The sequence below is a fragment of the Haemaphysalis longicornis genome, unplaced genomic scaffold (genome assembly GCF_048455015.1).
Source record: "Haemaphysalis longicornis isolate Haplotype H1 unplaced genomic scaffold, Haemaphysalis longicornis Haplotype H1 scaffold_7, whole genome shotgun sequence".
Lineage (NCBI taxonomy): Eukaryota > Metazoa > Arthropoda > Arachnida > Ixodida > Ixodidae > Haemaphysalis > Haemaphysalis longicornis.
In genome coordinates, this window is record NW_027526422.1 from 158,806,128 (window position 1) to 158,826,180 (window position 20,053).

The 20,053-nt window shown below is 45.6% G+C and overlaps 1 protein-coding gene across 1 annotated transcript in view; it reads right to left on the reverse strand.

The window, feature by feature from the left end:
* Positions 1 to 12,720: 12,720 nt before the first annotated feature.
* LOC144145392 (sodium-coupled monocarboxylate transporter 2-like) overlaps positions 12,721 to 20,053 on the reverse strand; it is a 50,404-nt gene continuing 43,071 nt past the window's right edge. The window contains exons 8-10 of the mRNA XM_077676979.1: positions 18,463 to 18,566; positions 16,965 to 17,065; positions 12,721 to 12,853 (exon numbers count right to left, since the gene is read on the reverse strand). Of these exons, the coding sequence (XP_077533105.1) occupies positions 12,764 to 12,853; positions 16,965 to 17,065; positions 18,463 to 18,566 (295 nt within the window). The 3' untranslated portion in view covers positions 12,721 to 12,763. The remainder of the gene's footprint in view (positions 12,854 to 16,964; positions 17,066 to 18,462; positions 18,567 to 20,053) is intronic.

Sequence of the window (20,053 nt, forward strand, 5' to 3'; positions counted from 1 at the left end):
GTTTCTCCAGCGAAGGGTTTCATGCAACCCCCTTCAGCCGCTTGCGTCGCCACTAGGCTCTAACACGGGTGTTTTCCGTCGTCTCATAGTTCGCGCTACGCTGCTCGGCGTGCGTTCTTGTCGTGTTCGCTGGGGAAGAGTCAAGTTTTTGTGAGAGCTTCCACGCTTGCGATCTCGTGGGTGCATGCGCTCGACACAACTCCCGGAGTGTTGGCGCGTTTCGAAATCTTTCTTTCGGTGCGACTTCATTGCCTGTCCGCCCTCCTCGATTTGCTGCCTCGTTTTACTGTCCAAGACTACGATCACGTTGGCTTCGCGTTTGTCCTGGGCGTTCAAGCCACAACAATTGCCTATGCGTGCGACATCACTTGAATTCACACACGTGGCTCTACAAAGAGGGAAACAAGAGATTCTGCCGGCCGTTACCGGGAATTTGCGGAGGCGGATTCACGACCGCGAGAGCGTCGGCCACGGCCGGGCTAGAGCGGTGGACGCCGCCGCGGTAGCCCGGCAATGCTTCGGCAGAAATAAAACGGAGAGTAGTGTTTTTCGAAAGGTGAGACAGCGGAAGCTAACCATCCTGATGGGCTAGCTCGGGGCCACACCACCACGCGACAGAAGCGTAGACACCGAAACAATTCGGCATGTGAGCATAGTGATGCCCATTTATGCCTAATAAAAGTAGTTATTTTATTACGTTTGAGAATAGCAAGAAAGGTGAGTTAACGTTTATAATCGCACTTTATCAGAACCAGTTGCTCCTTCCTCCTTTTGTAATACCTCTAAAAACACAACCGAACTGGTATTCATTAATTTAGTAAATGAGTCCCATTTGTGGCAAGTAGTGCGCAAAAGGTAGCAATTTTCTAGCTGCCAGAAGTCTGTGTGTGACCTCTACATTTTGTTTTCCCGCCCTCCGAACCAATCCTTAACTTATGTTTGCCGTACGGCCACTGAATTCTGTCTGGTCCGTGTTACCATTGAGGGGCTGTCGAACGAGTTAATCCAGCCGTGCGAAAGAAGCATGCAAAGGACGCGAAGCTGCGCCAAAACAGGCTCAAACAACCATAGATAAAACAGACAACAAAGCCGTACTGCCGACGCGCCCGACGGTGAGCAGGTAGCTCCGTGCGGGGAACGCTGTGTAAATTCATCGCGCCATCTACAGTGTGCTCTGTGAGTAAAACGCTCTGCTCCAACCTTTACCCCCTCCCCCCCTTCGCCACTGCCCCCTCCGCCCCGTTAGGAGTTTATTGTCCCGCACGCCGTGAAAGAACCGTTCGCTGGTAGAGGTAGAAAGCTTTGCCTTGCAACACAGTTTGCTGTAGTTATGGGAGACCTAAATGCCAAAGCAGGCAAGAAGCACGCTGGAGGCAAGGCATTTGGGAACTATGGTCTGGGTAGTAAAAATAACAGAGGGGTCTTACTAGTCGAGTTCGCCGAACGGAATAATCTACGCATCATGAATATCTTATTCTGCAAGCTGGAGTACCGGAAGTGGACGTGAATGAATCCGAATGGTGAGCATAAAAATAAAATTGACCTAATATTATGCGATAACCCTGGTGTCGTGCAGGATGTGGAAGTGCTCAGAAGGGTGATGAGGTGTAGTGACCACCGTAAGGTAAGATGTTGAATTAGGGTACATTTGAGGAGGGACCGTAAAATACTAGTATGAAAGAATCCGATCAATGAGCTCTCAGTAAACAGAAACTTGAGGAATTCAGGATCGCGCTGCAGAACGATCTTCAGTTATAACCGATAAAGCATAGTATACGACGCAGAAAGCCAGCGGCAATCTTACACGCATTATCAAGGAGTGTGCAGTGGAAGTCCCAGGAGACGAAAGATTTAATTAGGAAACGGCAAAGCATGACAGTCTCCACTCCAGCTAACAGAATAGAACTAACGGAGCTTTCGAAGTTAGTCAATACGCGCAAGACAGCTGACATACGAAAGTATAATACGGAGTGTATCGAGTATGCTGTAAATAACGGAGGCGGCCTGAATGCAGTGAATAGGCATCTAGGCACGGGGAAAATCAGATGTACGCAGTCAAAGACAAGCAAGGGAATGTCATCACATATAGGTACAAAATAGTTACAGTAGCCGACGAGTTGTACAGAGATCTGTACAGTAGCCGAGACATCCGAAGATAATACCGAACAAGAAAGTACTTCACAGGAGATAGACATCCCACCAATGACAGCAGAAGAAGTAAATAAGGCTTTGAAAGAAATCCAAGGTGGCAGAGCACCTAGCTTTGATCAGATAACAGCAGTCCTTTTGAAGGCGGGCAAATTGTACTAGAAAACTTGGGAAGCCTGTATACCCGATGCGTAATAACCGCGATTGTACCGGATTCTTGAAAGAACGCGAACATCCTCCTAATCCATAAGTAAGGGGACATTTCGGACACGAAGAATTACAGGCCGATCAGCTGATTGTGAGTGGTTGAAAAGGTACTCACCAAAGTAATCGCTAACAGAATTTCTGCCACCTTAGATTTATTCAACCTAATGAACACGCTGCGTTTCGAACAGGCTATTCAAGAATGGACCATATTCACACGATACATCAGGTGATAGAGAAAGGCGTGGAGTATACTCAACCCCCATATGCGCGCTTCTTCCTCTTAACGCCTTTTTTATGCCGCAGCTTGTGCATATTCTATGCGCTGAGACATTTCAATACTTCACGTGGTGCTGCTGGAAAGTAGAAATACAGGGCAGATTAACGTTAAGTTCCTAATATAAAATCAACGACACAATCTGCGCCTTATAGGGGATGCTCTGTGAGTAATGTAGGCGCCCCTCATATTACAGAAAGTTATTTATTGGCGCAACCGACATTAGGAGCTGTGCCGAACACATCCGCACGTGAAGTGCTAAATGGTGTGATTGCTAATTATGTGAGTTTGCGGAGAAAAGGAAGTGACACACAATTCAAAAACACAGAACGATTCGTAATTGCCAACTGGGAATTTTGTTCCCCATACGGTAATACGCAGGGTGTCCGAGCTATGATGCACAAAATGTTTGAAAAAGGAGCAGTGGCGTTACTTGAACAAAACCTAGCCGATAATGTTTTTAGTACATTGCAGTGGCGGCCAGTACTTTTTTGGTAATAATATTTAATTTCTAATTTTATAATTATTATCTAAATCAAGATGTACTGTACTATTCATTAAGGTGCCAAAGAGGCACTTGTAGGTACCCACGAGAGGAATCTAACTGCGGTATTTTCGGCAACGATATAATTGCGTACTAATATGTTCTGACTTGTAAAAAACCCCCCGGAAACCTTCCTCTGTCATCGTAGGAGAGGGGTAATGACAGACATGGTTGTGGGGTAGGGAGGGCTGTACGTAGAAGTGGAGTAAGCCTGATTTTTCGGGTATTGAGCCGCGTCTACATAGATGGTAGCGGGGAGGGTGGGTGGGAGATGGCGTGGCGCTTGGGGCGTGCCATGCAGCGGCCTGTATGGTGGAGAGGGTCTATATTGGGAGGAAGGGGTTTGATGGGGAGTAGTCGTCGTATGGGGGGTATAGGCAGGGAGGGAGGGCGTTTGAATGGGGTTGATATTGAGGGAGGCTAGATTGTGGTGCCCGGTGAAGGAGCGGGGGCGACGGAGGATTCGGGAGGAGCGCTACACCTCCGCAGCACTCTCTATGCAGACAACATAACGCTCTGGGTTTTTTGAGGCAGCGACACACACCGAGGAAACCTTACAGGTCTCTATACCACCCTCCATTGCATCCAAACTCTCACACTCAACTGCCCCCCCACCAACTGAGCCACTTCGTTCCCAGGTACGGATGTGGGGCTGGGTGTTCACACGACGAGGCTAAATGGAAGGGTGAGATGTTGGGATATGATGTGCAGTGCAGGGCGGAAACTCTGCCTTGAGCGTAGCGGTGGCAGGCGGATTGAGAGTCCGTGAGCACCGTCATAGTTGGAGTCGCAGCGTGAGCGATGTCGAGTGCTACAAAAGCTTCTTCTGCCGTGCTCGTTGACGCTGTTTGCAGGGTGGAAGCAACGAGGGTGCTGGCGTCGGAGAGCAATAAGGCACAGCGCGAGCTTGTTGTCGGGTGTGGGGAGAAACGTAGGTGTGGAGGGCAGTTGAGTCGTTGCCGTATTTTCGAATCAGAAGGCGGGTCTGATGCTTTCACCGTTCATTATTATACTTCGGGTGCATATGGATATCCAAAGCTTGGAATGGGGCTAGTTGGTTTTTGAATCGAAACATTGCTGGCGCTAAGCTGGACGAAGAACGAAGAACTAAGGATTGCACAAACGAGTGAAGCGCTCACTACCATCTGATTTTTTAGTCAGAACAATGACAGATTATAAGCAAACCTTCAGATGACGTGACAGGAGGGGGTAAACATTCTCAATTAAAATAAATACAATGTTCGTCATTGCGCATGCGGTACCTACGCACTGTCAAGTAATGTCCTTTCTGTTGTTAATGCAATCGATGGTGAACCGACACAGCCTTTATCTTTCCGCGAATCTTTCCTTTTTTTCCGCGAACCTTTTTCCTTGCGCGAATCTCGCGGGCGAGCGTGTCCGTGGATCTAAAGACGATCCTAGGGAGTTCATATGGTGAATATGGAGTGACCAATTCTTAATTTGACAAACGTGACTCCCCTCTTAGAGTTCTTCAATTTGATACCCACGCAGCCAAGCGCTATCACTATGAATGTTAAACCAATCTGTGACTCACCCTGACTGTGTCACCGTTATAACCAGGACGCAATTTTTTACTTTTTTTCCACATGTGATTCCATCACCGAGAACTTCCATTTGACACCGCCCCACCGTAGTGGCATCATCTTGAATTTCAACTCAATCTATGACTCACTATGTTTTGGTCACAATTATAACCGAGAAGTTTTTTATTTGTCAAGCGTGATTTCCATCATGGGGTCGTTCAATTTCATACCCCTCACGCTATGGCGGCATCATTTTGAATTTTAGCCAACTCTATCACTCACCGTGAATGTGTCTCGGTTATGACGAAGAAGCAATCCACTTGTTTTCTTTATTTCCTGTCTTCGACAGTATAGCACAACACAAATGCACACAGGCAAAACACGCAATCAACGATATTGCCGCCAAGCCATGGTGGGCTGGTGTTGTCTTCTAAACTTCCCTAAGCGTGGCGAGGAGTTCAACCCTGGGCAGCCACGCAGGAACAGAAGACTTTGTGCTCTGTACTTCCATAAACTGGGCACACTTCCGCGGAAATATGGCGGCGTCGGCCGCGCATCTACGTGACAATTAAGCCATGCCACGCGCGACCACCAAGTACGGTGCATTCCGAACAACGTGACGAGATCATACGGCGCGCCATCCTCTCTCTCTTTACACAAAAGGAGTATGCCATGGTATTCAGTGGAGAGTCCTTTCGAAGTGTCCTTTGGAGAGCATCCCATAGAAACATGGCTACCAAACATCGGAGAAAGACATGCTCCGCAGTTTCCAATTGTTAGCAAATAAAACAGTCAGTTCCTCATGACATAGAAAGCCCCGTATCCTTCACCCGTGTCGCAACGGAAGGCGTGCCCGTATGTAGTTTAAAGAAGAAAGACTTCTGTCCTGGTGATACTTGCATTCGGTTGACCTTTTTTTAGAAAATCTTGTGCAGTATAGTTTCTGGAACAGTATAAAACTCTGTACGCTCGTACAGGGAAGAGTACATCGCATGCTTCCGTGTATAATTTTCCCCCGTAACATTGCCCAAATAGTGCATCGCAAATCAGAAAAAAGAACGGGATGACGGCCGCCGTCGTACTGCTCGTAGAAACTACAAATTCGGGCAAAGCCCGCATTAGCCGCCATTGAACTGCTGTTCGCAGACGGCGGCCTTGAACGCCAAGCAAAACAGAAAACCGATTAACTAGTTTTCCTACAAACAGTTGTGTCAGCGCTAAACCGCCATCGGGGATTCGTCAAAAGAAATCCATTCTACTGGTCCTCTCCCCAGTGGAACCCATACACATACAGCGATCCCGCGGTGAAGTCGTTCTGTATTCACCCCGGAACAATGCAGCGTTTGCATAACGAACCACAATTTGGTAGCCAGAAAAACTGTGCATACTGTGGCCCAAGCAAAAATAGACAGACCATTGCATCTCAATTTATTCTCTTTTTCACGTAGCTCGTGAGCTTTGCGCTCGCCTATAGGGCTTACTGTCTCTGTAAAATTCCAATGGAGTACCGACGTACTTCACTGCATGGCGACCCAAGTGACGTTAGCAAAAATGTCTGGGGATGTTGGCCAATCCTCTGCCAGAACCCCGCACACTTTCTACAGTTTACAAGGCTACCCGTTGCAATACAAAACCGTTTCACGTTTTCAACGACAAGAATGACACTTTTCTTGTCTGTACAGAAAACTGCAACGTCATATGCATAGGCGAGTAGCTTGACCTCAGACGCGTGTACACGAGATCCTCGAGTCTGGTTGGTTTGTATAATAGATATCGACAACGTTTCTATGTAGATACAAAAAAGCAAAGCAGTGATGGGGAAAACCGGACGCACCGAACGTTTCACGCTAATGGGCGCTCCCAGTGAAATATTTGCAATCAACCGCGTCGGGCCCCTCTGCTACGCCAGGCTCACACACTCACTGATCAGAGATACCACGTTAAAATGGCCCTGAATAGAAAACAGAGTATCGTGATACACGCAACTAAACACCTTTTCAAGGTCAAGCTAGAGAAGCGCGACGGCGCCTGCAGCGGCATCACAACACTTAAGCCCACATCTTGCCATATGTATATTGGTTGTGATTGTGCGACCTTTGATGCCGCACGTCTGGTGTGGCCCGACAAGAAGTGTGATGACAATTAGTAAATTCGCGCCAGCACCTTCATCAATATTTTGTAATCATCGTTCGACAGCGCCATTGGCGGGTACGCCGTTAGAGACTAGTTTTTCCGTTTCATGCGTTTTCGGTATCAGCACCGTGTGGGAAAACGAATACGATGGTGGAAGGGTTTACATACGTAATGCCCCAAAAAACATCGCCGTTACAACCGGTGGTACCTCCTCTGCGAAGTACTTATGAAAGGCTGCGCTTAACTCGTGAGGGCCGGGGGACTTTCCTGGGGTTAAAGCAATTCACGTCCCACGTGATTTACGTCGTCCAGACCTTCAATTTGATAACGTACATGCCCTAGCGACATTACTATGAATGTTAACCAATCTATAACGGATGATTATAACCATGATGCAATTTTAGTGGGGAAGCCCCTCAGAAGATGGGGCTGTTGGCGTTTGCTGTCGTCGTCGTAAGTGTCGTGTCATGTAGTCACGGTACTGAATCACCGCAAGTTTGAATCTCCAAGGGTAGGTTCCTTTTGTTTAAGTTGATTTTTTTGTTTTCGGCCGATGTTTCTTATACTGAGTTTACCATTTTTGGGCTGTAACGTTCACTGCTGCACGAGCGAGTTCGCAGAATGTGCGCAGACTGACGCTGACGCGATAGCGAGTTCTCGTTGGCGTGCTGTTGCCATAATCACCGACTGCTTCCGGGCAGTGGGCACCGGCCAGAATCAGCAGACCCTTGTCCTGGTGCGAACATGCCTTTTACCATGCAGGCACGAGTGAGGCAAGCTCCAAATATGGAGGAAAAGCGCATACAATTTGAGCGTCTGCGGTAAGGGAGAGGGCATTCATCCACTGCGTAGGCCTCGGCTAGTGACTGCTACGATTCCAATCCGTCCTGGGAGGCATATCTTATGCATTTTACAGGCGACAACATAGCAGAAACGCGGTATGGCGATTATTGGGATATCTAGAGTGCCCATCCAACGATGACATCGGATATCAATCATGTTATTTTACAAAACCGAAACTGAAAGTTAATTTGAATGCTAATTTTGGACACCACCAACCACGGTGCACGTCCTCCCGACGTCACAGCCTTTAGTTGCTGCGGCCACCACAGACGACTCATAATATTTTTTCTTCTTTCGGGCTTTATAAAATAATTACAGACTTACCAACCGTATAAACGATGAAAAGTGTGTCACTTTCAGCCAGACTACGCAGTGCAAGCAAAACCGGGAGCTTAAAAAATTCACCTCAGTGTACCTTTAAAGGTTCCCTCGTATGTGCTGGAACACGCTCTTGGATTGCTAGAACCGGGGTTGTGTTTTGGTGTTCCTGTCTCTTTCACGCAATACCATCGTGCTTGACGCCCACTATCATGGCAATCTTCACATTCAAGAGCCGGGCCGGTTGTGTAGAGCCATAAACTAACTACTTTTAAGTCCGTCGCACTCACAGTATAAACATTTATTTAATAACGTAAAGCTACAAAGGCCATAAAAAAGGGCTTTGACCTTATGGCTGAAATTTCCTTGCACCACTAAATTACCTGTACTGCTAATAGTAAGCAGAAAGTGCTCCTCCTGCTTTCTGACATATTCTATCCCCCCTACTAGCTCTATGGGTAAGAGTTTTTGGCAGATTCGAGGTTCTACGTGTAGACTGTAAAACCATGCTGGCTTCAGGCTTACGGTAGTTGAAATCAAATCCGGGGACTAATTGTATGGGATCTATAGTAGAGCTATAATTACCGCTGTAGTAAAGGAACACCGTTTACGTAATGCAAACTAAGTTTTAACGTGCGCCACTGAAATCGTAGTGTATGAAAGCACCCCCCCTTTGGGGAAGGACGGGGGGTTAGGGTGCATGCGCATGCCCGTAGTGCTTGGCCAAGGCCCAAAAAATTCTTTATTTTTCACATTTATATTTAAACCATGGGAAAATTAACATTCATACTTTTTTAGAATTGGCTAAAACTGTACTGACCACAAGCGCTCTCTTTCTCTGTCTATTACCTTCTTTCGAAAGTAGAACTTAAGGGGTCATACAAACTAGATACCGCCACTACTGTTTCCTCCCATCACTCAAAATAAAACGCAATCCGCGGCAAAAAAGCACGGATCATTTTTCATTTGTTTTCTTATATTCTATCAGGGGAGGGGATCCCGCGTTCATTCCTGACGTCAGTGACGCACATAACCTTGCCACTGCCCCCCATTAAACAGTTTGACCCCGCATAATCTGTTTTTACGAGTTCGCAGCTGATGTCACAAATCCGGGAAATCCATCTTTATTATATGACTGTCCTGAACGCCGACAAAGTGGCGTCCGCTGACGCAGACATGTTAGAAGACGCCCATAGTAAGCACCATCTCCCAAAAGAATTATAGCACTAGTCCATGCTCGTGACAGCTACTCCTGCAAAAAGTTGACTGATTAATTGTAGGGTTTAACAATCCTACGCAACGCAGGCGATAAGGCCCGCCGTAGTGGAGGGCTGCAGATTAATTTTGACCACCTGGGGATCCCTAATGTGCGCCCAAATCTCGTACACACGGGCGTTTTTGCTTTTCGCCTCCATCAGAACATCTGCCGCCGCGGCCAGGAATCGAACCTGCGTCCTCGTGCTCAAAAGCACAATGGTTCAAGAAGTGCACAATGCGCTTCAGTTGCCGGGGAAATACTTTTATTTACCAAAACAAGAAGATTCACCTTGCAGCCGGGGTCGTATAGAGTGAAACATCTTGGCGCTCGTTCTCCGTCTAGCAGGACACCCAGTATCGTACATTTCCTCATTGTACCCCTTCATCTTTGAGCAGTTCTTACAAGAACAGGGCCCTGCACGCTCCAATAGGCTAGTTTAGTCCAGCGTCCCGCATGAAATGCATACTTCATAATTCATTAAATCGACTGATACTAGCTCTAGGTACCCCATTATATTGTTCAGGAATCAAAACTAACGGAGTGTAAAGAGGGTGTTGGCTCCAATATTTTTGTTCTCAGGTGCATCATTATGGCTACGTACCACAGGTTGAGTGTGTGCTTAACACTAGTGGTGTTAAATGATTAAAGCGCGGCGCACGGGCATGCTCGCTCCATGAAGGCGGTTTAACGGCTCTCGGCTGCACGCTGTGCACGCCAGATGACCTGGTCCTATAGTTATACAGTTCGCGCTCCTATTTAACCTGCCACTAGATACAGTCATGCTGAGTCATATATTTTATTGAACTTCTAAATGATGCCGCTAGAGTGCGTGGGCTCTCAAACTGAAAGTCTGGATTAAGGCATCGCGTTGGACCACAAACTATTTGCTTCCAGATTATAATCGAGGCACAGTCTTCCAGTCTGTTTGAGTAAAAGACTGAAATGAGCCATCGAAGAATGATATTTGTCACTAACGGTCGACGATGCACCCCTGCCTTCTTTATGTCCGATGGCTTGCACTCTACTATGTCTGTCGCGGGGAGTTGGATCGGACATTTTAGTGTTGGATTATATCACCATCCTCAAGCAGCATAACCTCAAAGCTGACGTCGCCCCAAAGAATCCAGGAAATTGTATGCGCTGCGGGGATTATTGGCGCCTGACCGCAGGGGTGTGGCTGGCGGAAATCCGCTCTTCTACCAATAAAAGATTCACGTTTCCTTTCAGGGACTGATTTATAGTTTTTAAAACCGTGTGTTTGGCGAAGAAAAAAGCTCTGGACTGCATGATACAGCCCAATCGTTGGGCGTTTCATCGCCGCCGTCAAGAGCGGCCGGCCTCCTCTCTTCGCACATATCAGCTATGTCCATGAAAGCCAATTCTTGTTTATTGGCGTAGATAACCTGCATAATATTCACGCCATGTTACAATGAGTGTCCGCCCACACCATCCTCGCAAACTTTGAGAAAAACAAATATGGAGTATGAACTCTTGAGATTCTCGAACATCCCATTGTCTACACTGGCATTACTCGTCCCTTTCAAAGAGCCGATCCCGTCAGATAGTTCATGAAGGCCACATTATGAACCTTCCCGAGTTGTTTAAATTAACCGAACTTACTGTCATGTTCTTTAAATCAGTGCCTTCATGTGTACGTGTTTATGCCGTTTGTTTGCTTGGTATTTCATCTTTTGACTGTGGGCTGTATTAATACCAAGCACGTAAGAGTCGTCCTCGGCCATCAAAAGTACCTTCGAGGAAGCAAGTCCGTTGCTGTTTAAAAACTTGCCGCAGCCCTCTCTCTTATGCTAACACAGCAACAGAGACAGATTAAGAAGAAAATTTAGTGTCTCTGGGATAATGAATGGAAGCGGTGCTGACCGGGGGAGGATGGTCTCCCGTAATACGGCCGCACGATTGAAGACGGCTTCTTGCACCGTCGAATCCAAGCGGTCAACGCCCTCGCCCAGTGCTGGCCTTCTCATTATGGAGGCAATGTGTTGTGGGGACAATTGCAGAGGAGGCGATGGACTGCTTCGACCGCCCCAGAAGTGGGGTAGCGGGGTGAGGAGTAGGAAGCGCAGTACATGCGGTGTAGGCGGCAGAAATCACGATGAGTGTACGTCTGCACTAAGCGCTTTAGGGGTTCTTCGGCATGGCAAAGCACCTTCTAGGCAGGGGGAGTTGATCCCGTGAAATGGGCAATGAGATGTAATCTCATAAAAGGAATAGAGCGAGTCCCGAGCTGACAGGGCTCAAATAAAAATGATCAAGGCTGATCTTGCGTGATCTTGGACGGTTCTGTGTGCTGCGCCGTAACTTCCCACACTCGTCCACAGTAACCCTGCGAAGGGCGCAGGGGATTTCGACGAAGGAGTTTGAATGCCCGGTGTGGAAATGCGATCCCGGGAGAAGTTCGCAATGTCCATTTTCGAATCGGATATTGGTATCGCAGGGAAAGCACGGAGTGTAAAGCGAGAACAAGAGCCGCTGCTTCCGCATTTGCAGGAGAACAAGTGCGAAGGGTGTGGGGAGAAAAGAGGGGAACTGTTGGGACCGTTGATGATTTCAACCGCGTAGGGCTGGATGCGGCATAGTAGGTCGTGCCGAACTCTTCCAGTATCTCAACGGCAGCTGGGAGTCTGTTGTACTTTTGTATGCGTAGCTCGGTTGTTCCCACGCAGGAAAGCGTGTGTTTGCCCAAAGACTGGTGCACCGCATCTTTACCTATATGCACCGCTGCAGCCGCCTCATCAAATGCACGGCCTTATGATCATAGATGATTTACCGGGAACCCTTTTGTTATAGCGTTGCTATTGTGTGGATATGCCCCGCAAATTACGCCGAATTATCTAGTGATATAGTTCACAACGGACATTTAGTGTGCCAGCGGCAATGGTAACATCGGCGTTCGTGCACTTTTTCGAATCGAAGCTGGCGTGTGCGTAATGACCCCTAAGCAACTTTACCTTGCGACACTCGCCGGGCTTCAGAAAGAGTTCTCAGAGGTGGCTCGCTTTCCGGCCTTTTGTACCCTTCGAAATTTGATCAGGTAGTCCTTGATGGGAGGACAGCCTTGTGCGATTGGTCCGCATCAGGTCTGAGATCTGTTCGACTCTTTATCTGGATGGGGGGTAATCTTATAGACGCTGCACAATAATGTGACGCGTCACGGACAGTCTACAGAAGGGAAGATTACCCGGAATGTGAATACCAGTTCGGGTGGCTGCGTAATTATCGCCTCAAGGTGAGCAAAAGCGGCTCGAGTAAAGTTTCTCGGCAGCTACCTTTTTTGACCAAGTATGCGAAGACGGCCAGACATGCAGAAAGTTTTTAGCAGCTTTGAGCTAAATTATCCCCGCTGTTTAAAACAAATGATCATGCCCTGTCCTCTCATAGGGCAGAATTATAGAGTTTCAGTAAATTCCAGTTTTATTCACGTATTATCGAATGTCTTTTTTGGTTAAACAGTTCATGAATTTACCAAAAAACGTTTACACCGTAGCCTCCTGTGCAAGCTTGACCCTCTCACAAGGATCGCAGTAAGCAGAAAGCTCTTTCCTTGAGCGGCCTTCTGTTCCTCCCTGCGAAACAAAACAGAAAAGAAATGCACAAGAGTTTTCTCACAGCAGGACAATGTTGGGAAGTAATAGAAGCCGCGCATTGAATGCATCCCCCAAATTAGTTAAAAAACATAAGTGGGCGAAGTTAGTGTGCACAAGTGGTGGGTGAATGGTAGGCGAATAAACGATTAGTGCCAGTGGAGCTACCATGCGTTACCTTGTCATCTCTGAGTGAGTTTTGAAGAAAATGCAATTAAAAACCGCCCGTGAGGTTATTGCCAAAAATATACCTGATCGGCATAGCAGATGTACCGCCGCATAACACTGCAAAACATTTTCCGCAACAACAAAGGCAAAAAATGCAAAAATTACACTGAAATAATAATGGCTTTTTAAGTGCTACTTGGCAACGTGCGTTGACGAATATTAGGGGTGAAAACACTATTACTATGCCAGCCGGGGTCTCGCACAGTGTAGACGTTGACTTGACCACGGGTTTATTATGTACTAGTTGGTCAGTTCTAACTAAGGTTAGAACCCCACTGTCATGTCAACCATCGCGATATCCCACATCAAGAGAATGCCCCGTGAGCAGTTGGAGACGAAGAGAAACTTTGCAGTTAATACCCCGAGGGAAGCAACTAGGGAAAGGTCCAACCGAGTAACAGAAAAAGAGATGTTTAATTCGAGTGGACAGGTTACCTGCCTATGTCTCAAGCCTGCCGCAAGTTGACCTGAAGTGTTGATATTAAAATAAAAGAGTTAATCACAGATGTTTTTGTGTATATTTAACAATGCTTGTGCATATCACCCCTATGCCGACGACAGGCGACAAGATATGCAAACACTTGCTCGAACGCCACGGTAGCCAACTTAACCTGACGTTACGTCGCATGAATAACGTTGCTTTCCGGGTCACGCACCCCCCAATTGCAAAAGTTGGAACGCGCGTAGTCGGCCTACAGCGACACCCGTGACCTTTGGTCAGGGAGCCCATAGTATCTAGCGCGTGCCCTGGCTGTTATGTGGGCGTTGGGAAAACAGGCGTTGAGCACGCGGGAAAGCTTTGGAATGAAAAATAAAAAAATATCATCAGGATACCCGCATCAACTGACGCTTCTTTGCAAACGCCATTGTTCCCACTCTTGTCAGCATCTACATATGCGCGGTCCGTCAACTCTTGACTTCGTGAATTTTCAATGAATTCGCCATGTTTATTCTGTAGGTGAGGCGTAAGCAATCAGTGATGTTTGAGCGCATAGCTCTGACGAAACACACCGTGATGTAAAGCTTCCCTCACAACGGTGGCCAGGAAGCTATGTTTTATTTCGGGAGATCAACGTAAAAGTGCTTGGCACTTATTCTACGTATAAATTGAACCTTGAGGGGGGCGCAGAAAGACACATTTTTAGGATTATAATTAGCGCTAACACCTCATAAACGTTGATTGAAATGCGGTAGGAAGTGGTGGGGTGAAACAAAGAACATCACACCGTTTCTGCTCAGTTCCGGCTTAACTCTTTTTTTACTTTCATTACATACATTTTCTCTATTAATTAATCTTAACTTTCAAGCTGTGTGTAGCGTGGTAACTTTGTCGACCATCATAGTCGTCACGCCATCGTCTGCTGCTATGATTCAAGAACATTAGGCCGCCACCACAGAAACATAAGCGTATGACTATCGGTTCGGTAATGGGATAAGGACAGCGAAACGGCGCCCCTGGCCATGACAAAACTCACTGACGTTGCCGATTCACTCGCTAATTTGTTTCAAACTAATGACAAACGCAAATTTATCTAAATTATTTATAAAACAGTATTTTGGCTTTTTTCATTTTTTGTTGTTTTTAATATGAACCGCGAGCTCACTAGGACGAGTGGAGGAAAATAAAAAGCGTTTGGTGTTCTGCAATTCAGAGGCATTTGCTGCTCCCTGTGTTGCTGTTAGCCAAGCCGATAATTACTATTTTATTGCTGTTCGTAAAGTATAATTCTGAGATAATACGTTTATGCCAATTTACCTCTGACTTTAAAGCAGTAACAAATGATTTTTTCATTCGAAAACAGTTTTAAACTGCACCTCGTGCGAAATTGCACCTGCGTGACCTTTAACGCAATTTCGGGTCATCAAAACTTTGTAAAATACTTCGCCTCATTGCGAGGCTATGGCAGCCGCCATTGGTAGTGCACGCTACTTCTATTCAGGCCTAAGTTGCCAATGTGTGACGTTCACGCTCCAAAAAATGTCTATAAGTAGTCACATCTTCCAAGCCGATCGCCAAATGGGCAGGCACTACAATCATAATTGCGGTTGAGTAGCAAATACATGTCTGTATTGTCATTTTTTCTTGTTTTGTCCAATTTCTCAATGCCGACCAGAACCTATCTACCTTCAGTAGCGAGGCAAAAGGTAAAGTTCAGAACTGGCGCCAGCAGACGTCATAAATGGCCGAAATACGGCTAAAAGAAAGCAGGTGACAAAGCTGAAGCCCAATGAAAAAAAAAAAAAAAAACCTTCCGGTCAATATGCCCAGTTAGCGGAGAAATAACGAGGTCGAGAACAAGACTCACTGAGGCAAAAATTCCTCCTATTTTTCATCGTGTCGCATATCACTTGACTTGCTGACGCTATTTCCTGCATAAGCAGGAGGCACAGGAGGGCATAGCAAGCCGACTCCATTTATGCGCCAATACGCAAATGATTGCTTGGTTGCGCTATTGACAAATTTTAGTACGTCTCTCAACGCTGATGACTGGTCACGCGATGACTTGTTCGTTTGACTGCATCCACCTAATGCCATCCATAAAGTTGGACTCGGCATGCACCCCGCATCCGTCATCCCCACTACGTAGGTAAGCGCGAGCCACCAAAAACGCGCATCTGCGTGCTTAAAGATGCACTTGGCGGCAGAAGCGCGGAGTGCTGTTGCAGCAAATGGAGGTGGTTTCTACGACCTGCATGAGGGATCTCCTTTTAGCTGGATATTTACTCATCGCTTGTCAAATATTTCTGTGGTGTCAGGCAAGCTTGCAGGTTGTACTTTGCAGAATAGGGCTATCTGGGTATGCCCTGCAGATGCTCTAATTGCCTTTGGTGGGTTGCTCTCACCTATACAACCGTCAATTACGGACGCCTGGAGCATGCTTGGCGGAACTTTCATGCTGGGCTTTGGTAGCGGTTGACAAAGCGCCTTGCCATCACACGGCCACACACTGGCATTAACACTGTAATAACATTCGTCCGCAGCGGGAAAAAAGGCCGACCTTTGGGCATGAAGAAAGCCACCGCGCGTCTTTTGCTTGTCACTCACGTTTGTGCATGAAGGCGTGATTAGCGATCACCTGATGCGCGGCGTGGCGCAGTCAAGGGAAGATTTTCTGCTACGTATGAATCACAATAGGTAACGGCGCATATAAATTCCAAAACTTTGGCGCCAGGCCTTATTCATTACCTCCCCCCCCCCCCGAATAACAACTAACAAATGTGGGGCCAACCTACGCTATCAAAGTTGCTAGAATACATTTGCGTGATGTTTGCTCTGTTATAGTGAAACTACTGTAATCCCTAGGTTGGCATCTTTGTGTGAATCTCAACTCGCATGCAATCAGCAATAATTAAGAAACATTGGCCAAAATACACCTTACTGTTGATCTCCGGCAATGTCCATGCATAGCAGTGTATTTTCTCAGACTCGCCCGTCATGATTTGTGTGGTGCTAGGCTGTACATGCCAGCCTTTATTGGGGTCATCCAAATATGGTTCGGGTCCTTCAGATTTCTGCAGGCCTATGTGCTTCCAGAGATAAAAAAAGCACAGCCCAAAATCTCGATAATAAAGACAGGAAGATTCCCTCCTTAGTAAATAACTTATTTGAGGTAATTCTTCATACCGAAAATGCATTCTACAGATATCAAGCACCAGAATACTTTGCAGTAAGAGTTTTGGTTCATTTTAATAAGCCAACTTGAGGCACAGTACAGTATTTGTTTTAACATTCTCATATGGTGCTTTACCTTCAAGTATGGGGATAAACCATGCAAAGCTCTGTGTGCAGTAAACATCTGAATACTATTGGAGGTTTGCTACCCTTATCTGTGTAGCTACACGTCAAGAACATTTGTGAACTTACTGATTTTTCCTGAAGAGGCATCAGACCCAGTCTCCGCCACAGAGGGAAAAACAGTTCACTGGTAAGGTGGTTGGCAGTAGTGGGTGCCGGCTGATTTCTTCCTGCGTGATTCGTAAAGCACAAACTATTCCCACCAGTTTCCGGCTTTTTAAAAGATTGTGCACTTTTACAATGTTGTGTGGTTTTATAAATAGCTGATTATTGGCTTTAGGAAACAAAAAGAGTTTGAGTCGTCTATACGACCTACAAACTAAAACAATAGTTTATACTATTGTAAAGAAACACGGTACGTGACAAGGTTCCACATGTTTCCCCCGAATACGGGTAGATATACAAACCACTTAGATAAATGACTAGTAGAAAATGATAGCCGAATCAGTTGGAACTGTCACTACCGGCACGCTTCACGCGCTGAAAACTAAATTTATCGGGAAACTGATCTACTCCTCGTCGGTATTTCGCGCCACGTCGAGCAATCCTGCCTTCCTACGGGCTTTTGTTTATATCAGGCCATCATCTTCTCATCATTTACATCTAAAAGGACACCTATTTTAGCTACATGACATTAGCAAATATAGATAACAAAAATTGTCTAAGCTTGTTTGGCATGCTTATGTAAGCAATAAAATTCTTTTTGAAGCTACGGGCCATCGTTAGGTGGAAATATCTCAGTAAATTAGTGAAGTAAAAGGGGTGTATGTTTAAAAAAAACAGTCATGCTACTGCTGAGATCATCTTGAAATAAAACAGTCACAACATTTCTGAAGAGAGAAGTAACGTAACTCAGCCTGTTTCAATGAATACTGTTACGAAGGGACTGCAATGAAGGCTGTATATTCTGTAACATTCCACAGCAGTGGCTCTTGAATTGTGCTCCAGACGGTGGTCCCGTAGAGAAAATTCTAACACGAGCCTTCCAATAGAAAAATCAAGAACTACATTGACTGCGAATGAGTGCTCGACAGTAACTGCGCGGGCGGTCGTCACGTGTTTTTCTGTTGAGTCAGCGTTCCGCAATAACTTCAGAAGTGTAATTCAAAAAGGCGCACCATAGTGGAGAGCTGCAACTTAATTATGACCACCTGAGGGCGTTGGGCGTTTTCGTTATATATATATATATAAAATTACAGGAAAGATAATGATTATTTATAATCGTATATAACATAGCAACAATAAATCAACACAGGAAAACGCAAACATAGCTGAACTTCAACAATGCTGATCCAATCAGTGCGCAGTTTGTTCCTCTTCACACGTTGTAAAACTTGTTCATTTTATGTTAGGAAGTTACATATTTTCTGTAATGTGAAATGGTATTTTTCCTACTAAAATATTATATGATTTGTACAGTTCACTTCTTGTTATTGTGTTTTAAAATTTGCCGCATCTACCTTTCAACTCAATTATAACTGCCAGAAATTGCAAGCCACCTTTAGCGCAACTTAATACGATATACCCCTGTTTCGCACGCATAGGTGTGCTAAGATGATGTACATACCCAGAAGGACGCTGAGCAGAAGTCCTCCAAGGTACGTAGCGATTGCACTTATAAAACTGCTCCAATGCATGGACAAGCGAAACAGTGGGAATATGTCGTCCAGCCTTAAAAAAGAAATGAAAAATTACGACTGAAGACCGGGAAAGCAAAAACAGAAACGTTTCCCGGAAAACAAGAAACTGTGGCCCTTAAAAATAAATGTAGATCGGAGCGAGCAAGCTGTGCTTGCTACATCGACGAGATCATTACATCCTGCCACGGGGAACGGGAATGGAATTTTAAAAACATCACCACTTTATATGATGATGATGCTGAGTTTGCTCTGGTCACGTTACAGCTTTATTAAGAGGGCTCTGTCACCCAAAAGTGCGGGAGAAAGCATTTTTCGAATGACCGTTACAGTGGCACAACAATATGTCGGTTTCCATAAATGAGGTTTTCTAGCAGTGCAGAAGGTATGTTAGAGCATTTTTGTTTGCTAAAAAAAGGAGCATTCAAACTACAGAAAAAAAAAAGCAGCCAACTCATCGTACTGGTTTGGCGAAAGGTTCTAAACAAATCACCTGCTACACCTCATGCATTGTACGCTCTGGTTGAAAAGATTTCTACTCATCACAAATGCGCTCAAAGGGCTCTAAGAAAATCTTATCTTGGTCGTCAATTCACACTTTTTTTTGAGCTTCATTACCGCTAGGCTCACATTTTTTTAAATGGCTATGGGTAAGGTTTTGAAAAAAAGTTTTAAACCATGCTTAGACTTCCTCTGTGGATTTCGATGATGTAACGTAAATCCTCGGCCAAGCCTTAACAGTAATGTGCTGAAGAGGCAGCCAAACTGATGGTTTCATAGCGAGATTGGGACACGGGTTCGCTCCCGCCCTGACGCTAAGACTAACGTTTCTCCTTGATGTCTAACGTTCTCAAACTGTTCGTGAAGCTCCACCTACAATGAGTACAATATTTACTGTTCCAAACATTATCCCAAGGTTTGGAAGAATAAAGTGTAGATCTATACTGGCCTATAATTTCCTCGCGACCACTCTTTTTCAACATAATAATGCTAAATAAGGCAACAAAAAGACAAAATAATGATGGCGCTTTTATGACCGCATCTGAAAAATTACAATTTTTTATGAAAGTCAATTCAAGCTTGAGGACAGAGGAGTATACCAGCATAGTTGTATTGCAGAGTGCTTTACAAAACCGCTAATGACCTTGATTGTTTCAATCAATCAATCAATCAATCAATCAATCAATCAATCAATCAATCAATCAATCAATCAATCAATCAATCAATCAATCAATCAATCAATCAATCAATCAATCAATCAATCAATCAATCAATCAATCAATCAATCAATCAATCAATCACACTTTACAACACTGAAAACGAGCCTGCTTCATTCAATCAATCGATAAAATAAAAGCACCCGGAGGGTCAACCAGAAGCAATCCAGGGGGCTAGTCTCAACCTCTTGTGACCACTCTGAAGAATAGCAGTGTTATTTTCTCAAGCAGCAGCGCTTATCCCCAGTGTGCATAACCAGCTCTTTATGAGCAGTTGTGTACGGTGCTTTTACGCTCATATTAT